Below are 6,000 nucleotides of genomic sequence, written 5' to 3' on the forward strand. Positions count from 1 at the left end.
ACTCATCGTCCTAGTATTGTTCATTGTAAACTTATTGGGGTGGAAGGGGGTCTAATAACCAGAAATATACGCAATATATGCCGAACTTTGCAATGAATTAAGAGTCACTTTTGAGGTTGTGACGTCAAAAGATGACAAGGCTACATATCCTGCTTATCGTGGTTAAAGAATATCGGGAAAGAGAGAAAAACAATATAATTGAAGAGCGATATTCGAAATTACATAAAGTATCTGACTTAAATGGAATATTTCGACACTCGCTGAATCTAACATATGAATATGATTAATAGAGGCTTGTCAAAATGATCGATCACTGATACGGAAACAATAAGTGAAATACATACATCCTGCTTTTTTTTTTTTTTATCGCAGATCGCTTATAGCTGTTACTTTTCGCGATAATCGGTTCTTTCTCATTCTCTCTCATTGCCTTACGATCTCCTCTGATTATAAGTGATGTTTTCAATATTTTAACTATCAAAAATTATCGATTGAAACGTAGCTAATATCTAAGAAGTAGATCTAAATTTTAAAACAGTTCAATATATCTTAGCTTCAATTTAATTCAATATATCGTACAATTTACTTAATCCATCATTTCATTTTGAATATATTTCCCCCAGGAAGCTCCTCATTTGTAAAGGAAGAAATGCTGGAATTTGTAATTTTCAGTAATTTAGCGTAACAAAAATGTAAAATATTCTTAAGCAACAATTTGTTTGGGAATCAAATTTTGTTATCGACTTTTCCGTCGCGTACAAAGAGAACGAATACGCGTTTAGTAATTTCCAAATGATCGAACGTCGACCACTTCGTGGATATCGAACGGAAATCGATCAACGTGAACGCATTTCGTTAATTTCTTCGACAAACTTCCGTTTACGAGTCGCTTCTTAAAATTCAGTTCTAACGCTCTGCTTAGAATTTGTATTCACGGCGTCCTGCTCGGCAAACAGCGGCCGATCGGTAGCGTTCCGCTGATCTTTTCAGCGGTTAACTAAGCTAATGCTGCGCTCCTTAACTAGGCATTAATTAGTTGCACCCATACTACGAGGACGTGACTTGAAGGATTTTTTAACGTTACCTCGCACAAACTTTGGGTTTCCCTTATTTCATGAAATTTATTTTAAAAAAAATAAAAAAAAAAAAATAAATGACAAAATAGAAAATCAATTCTATACGTACTTAGAAGTGTGAATGACAATCAGTAGAAATAATATGATAAAATAATCAAACAAAGTGATAAAATAATCGTCAAGGATCTCATCTATGAATTCGAATTACTCAATTAATTTTAATCTTATCTCGATTAGATATTCGGTTCGATTAGGTTTTCGTTCTTGAAATGCTACCTAGTTCCTTTTGTACGATTAGAAGCGTTACCTGAAGTAAATCATCCTCTCATCTAACAATTAATACACTTATATCGAGCCATATCACATTTTCCAATTGCAGAACAAATCAAAATATATAAATATCGTTCCATTAGTGTAGAAGCAGTTGTGCACCTACTACATATTTAGCACATAGTTCAATTTTTAAATGTGCTAGTGATCGCTACGAGTAATTGCAGTGAAAAGTGTGTTTTAAAAAGTAGGTATTTCGGTCTAGACTGGCATTGTTTAAATATTTTTTGCATAGCAGTAAATAGCAGAATCATGTCAACCAATAGAACATTTATTTTAAAAATATTAAAAAATATTATAGTAATTAAAGAAGACAACTTATTTAATTTGCAGTTACATAACGGTATATAACTGACGCAATTTTAATTAGTTTCACCTAAAAATGATGCTGGATGTTCTCGGATCATTACTGAATGTGTGCGCAAAAACTGATACAAACGAACCACACAGTTACTTCGAAAAAATCCTAAAAGATACATAAAAAAGGGCATTCTAAACGAAACGTGACAGAGACAAAAAACAAAAAGGATTCTTTAAAGTTTTAAATTTGTCGACGACACAACGATTAATATTCATCGTGCGGAAAACATGGCTTTCTAAGGAAATTCTCACCCTCTTGAAAAATAATCGAACAGAGGCAGAAGCAAATGCAAGAAAAGCGGAAGCGGGTCTGTCCCCGTAAATCTTCCTCGCGAGGGCATTAAGACCGCTGACATTTTGGCTCTGTGAAAGCACGGGAAACGTGTAACCGATGTTGCAGGTCGTACACGCATCCCCGTTATTACGCGTGGCACACGGGCTCAAAGCGGTCGGGCTTGCATAAATCTCTGGAGAAATTAAAGTGCACCGCTCGGCCGCTCTACAAAACGGAATTGTGTAGCCGTATGAAAGAAAAATAATTTGTGTACACCAGAAGTCGCGGCACCGTATTTCCCAGCGTTACCAGCCGTCCTTCTATCTCTAGTAATCGGTTTTCGTGTATTCAACGTACTCGTTGTTCGACGATACATAGTGACAAATATCTAGCTGAATTTCACGTTGAATAGGAAATACCAAGACTTCGAATTAAAGGAAATGAAGTATGGTAAAATATTAATCGCACTGTTTTCATCTTGTCTCTTATTTTATTTAAGCCTTTCATGCCGTTGTTAAAAATTTACGATTTTTATATTTTCTATGCTCTGTATATGATTTTTTAAATGTATCATTCGTAAGTGTTCAACTTTCATGGTGCAAGAAGTTTCATTATGTGGTAGATTCTAGATGCTGGTTGTTTGCCCTTAGACAGTGATGTGCCAGTACCGGGCCATTGAGTGCTTGTACTCGTTAGTTCGGTGGTGGAATTGGTTGATTGAGTGCTCGTAGTCGTTGGTTCGGTGGAGGTAGTGGTTGGTTGAGTGCTCGTAGTCGTTGTTTCGGTGGAGGTAGTGGTTGATTGAGTGCTCGTAGTCGTTGGTTCGGTGGAGGTGGTGGTTGATTGAGTGCTCGTAGTCGTTGGTTCGGTGGAGGTAGTGGTTGGTTGAGTGCTCGTAGTCGTTGACGAAGTAGTACTAGTTGTTGTGGTACTAGGGTGTTTAGAAGGAATAGCGAAAACGGTAACCTCCATCGCAAGAGCCCAACCTGGTCTTCCAATAGCTAATAAGACCATCGAGTCTTGTCCAATATAGCCTTTTATAGGTTTGATGTTTACTACCCATGGATTCCGGTTGATTACACTGACGAATGAGATTATGTAGTTGGGTGGTGCAGTTATGTCAATCGTGGCTGTGTGACTGACATGTGGCACTGGTAGCTGAAAGTAAAAAATACATATATCACAATTTCCAGTAATTATTATTTCATGTTAAAAGCAATACTATTCTGACTAATATTAGTTTCATCATTATTATCACTATCAAATTTTAGAAATCTTGTTTCGTTTCGAGCTACCGCGGCTCAAATACAATCGAATGATATTAATGCGACGTGGATTAAATATAATACTATCACTGTCATTGCCTACCTTGTAGATGGGTCGAGATTCGGCAAGAACATCACCAAACAGACGTCTGCCAAGAATCAAGTTGTTACCCCATGCGGAGGCAAACAGTGATAAGCAGGCGAAAAGAAAAACAAGAGCACGCATTTTGACGAATATCCTCGGTTTTGATCGGTTCGATCGACTTTTTAAACCTGCCGTAAAACTGGTGCCTTGATATATAGCTTCGCACTATCGACAATCAGAGATCATTCCTCAAAGATCAGACGTTCCATGTTAAGTCAAAGATGACTATCGCCGAGTCGTGACAACAACTTGCGCAACTTACGCTCAACCTTTATGGTAAGAAGTTTCTGAGATTACATATCTCATTGAATGAAGATAAAGGGCACTTGAACAACGATAGTGATTTTAATTAGACTTGCACGATATATTTGTTCTATCTGTCTCTGTTTCTCTATGACGGAATCAACTTTTCGGCCTATAATCGACGATAATGACAAACAGAAAATTTATTTTGACACTTCCGAGCGTGTGAGTAATCTGTCAAGTCAGCAGGGTTCGAACGACACAGGTTGGGGAAGATTCTTTAACGAAGAACGCTATTTCGAACGGCTATAGCTGATGGAGGCCGGGTACATTTGCATAAAAGCCCCGTCAAACTCCGTCAACCATCGTCAAGATCTTCGTGGATGTTGGGGTGACGCAACAGACTTACGAAATTCTTCCCTTCGCGACAAATAATCCAATCAAGTCAACCCCAAGATGGTTACAAATTTGGAAAGAAAAATATGGAATTATAAAAATCTAATAAAAAATCTTCCTTAAAAGAAACGTTATAAATATATAAATATATATAAAAGAGAAAAGAAAATAATAAAAGGTGAGGATATCCTCTCTCTCAATTGTCGTTCAAGAAATTCATTCAATCGATTTGCTACTCGGCAACAGTATTGGTAGATAGGTTAGATTACCAATTTGCTTATCTACTAAGTCTGCTTTATCTTTGCTCGTGATAATCGTTGTAACGTCAAGCATAATCAATCTGATTAGCATTGCTCGTGACCGTGCAATCTACCTTATGATAGTTAGAGAATTGCACGTTTCACTTCCATTTTCGTAGGGAAAGAGCTGGCTGGTGAAACACGAAAGGGTTGGACGTTTTCCCGGTTATTTTCTGCCTGCTTCTCATTACGCCGGTTCGCATTAATCCGTCGAGTTTCCGGCTGACGACTATTAAAAATCTTGCCGGTGTAGTCCGATGCGTAGTCGAGTATCGCTTATATACAGGGTGAAGCGATAAGTTTGCTCACTTACCGATACCGTCACTAATTTTTCCAAAAAGACAAAAAAAGAAAGAAATGGTATTTACTATTGAAAGAAAATATTTCTTTTGTATTAGTAGGTTAGTGATGAGAAAGTATTTCTGTTTCTTCTTTTCTGTCGGCAAACTAAATTTTTGTACGAATAAAGCTACATCAGAGATCCTGAGATTATTTCTATGATTATCTTTTAAATATAAAAAACAGATAAGAAAATTATACGATACCAAGGAAGATATATTTTTAATCGCCATGTGATCGAAAAATGCCGAAGATTATTTTCGATATTTTTAAAAATTTGACATCTGTGAAAATAATCCTTTAGAAAGTCTTCAGGATATTTTGAGGTCTTCGTCGCTATTCCTACGAGTACAAAAAAATATTTCTAAAATTATACAATAAAATACAGACGACGAAACGCAGAAGATTTTAACATATCCACCGTTATGTTTACAAATAGGTAAACGTATTTATAGAAATCATACAATAGAATATTTGTCAGAATATGGTATTTCATCGGTAATTTTTTAACAAGCGATAAACTATCGAAGATTATAAAGTCGTCTTCCTTTTTTTCTAACGCCGTCATCGATGTTGTTCTACTCTCGGCAATACCTAGCATTTAGGCAACCCTGTATATAGCCACGCGTGTACATGCACACTCGTACCGGTAATTACTCACGTCACGTGGCGACGCGCGACGTGGCGCGGGCCGTTGCGCTTTTTCGTTTTAGTCCTGGCGGCTGCCTGTTGGCGTGAAGAGCTGACAGAACACGTAGGAACATGGTAAACCAGCTTAGAGTGGATAATATCGGTCAGCGGTTTTTTATGACCGCCGGACCGGAGGAAAGTGAAAAACGGAGGGACGGCACACAACCGGGGGAAATGCTCGAGCACGTGTGCATACATGAAATTTTCAGCGCGACCGGAGTGATATTTACGAGTAGTTGCGCGAGGCGAACGGACGCGAGATGGTCACCAGGTTTTCGTGGAATTTTTAAAACTAGGATGCACGTGGCGTTTCGTATCAGGTAAATTCTGATCAACGTGATTCTGTTTTATTCTTCTCGTAAATAAGTACACGTGCATCTTTTACACTTCGATTTCAGTTCGAGGAGGTATCGATAATTATCGAATTGAATTTTGATCGAGATTTCGATCGAAGTAGAATCTCTGCTTCTATTTCTTTGAGACACGCGTGACATCGCACTACTGTTTGCCAGTGTGCTACCGTACACTGCTAGGAAAAGATCCTCTGAAAGGATCTGTTAAGATCTGAATGAGAAAATGTGAA

The 6,000-nt window shown here is 37.7% G+C and overlaps 1 protein-coding gene across 1 annotated transcript; it reads right to left on the reverse strand.

Moving 5' to 3' along the window:
- Window positions 1-2,541: 2,541 nt before the first annotated feature.
- On the reverse strand, window positions 2,542-3,582 carry LOC139986314 (uncharacterized). Its single transcript, XM_072001533.1, has 2 exons — window positions 3,409-3,582; window positions 2,542-3,198 (listed from the first exon to the last, which is right to left on the reverse strand). The coding sequence occupies exons 1-2, from the start codon at window positions 3,529-3,531 to the stop codon at window positions 2,632-2,634; spliced, it is 690 nt and encodes a 229-aa protein (XP_071857634.1). The 5' UTR covers window positions 3,532-3,582; the 3' UTR covers window positions 2,542-2,631.
- Window positions 3,583-6,000: the final 2,418 nt, after the last annotated feature.

The sequence above is a fragment of the Bombus fervidus genome, chromosome 4 (assembly GCF_041682495.2).
Source record: "Bombus fervidus isolate BK054 chromosome 4, iyBomFerv1, whole genome shotgun sequence".
NCBI lineage: Eukaryota > Metazoa > Arthropoda > Insecta > Hymenoptera > Apidae > Bombus > Bombus fervidus.

Coding starts and splice junctions, on each gene's coding strand:
- LOC139986314 (XM_072001533.1), bottom strand. CDS start 3,531: ATGCGTGCTCTTGTTTTTCTTTTCGCCTGCTTATCACTGTTTGCCTCC. Junction 3,199..3,408: donor AATCTCGACCCATCTACAAG/GTAGGCAATGAC, acceptor TTTTACTTTCAG/CTACCAGTGCCACATGTCAG.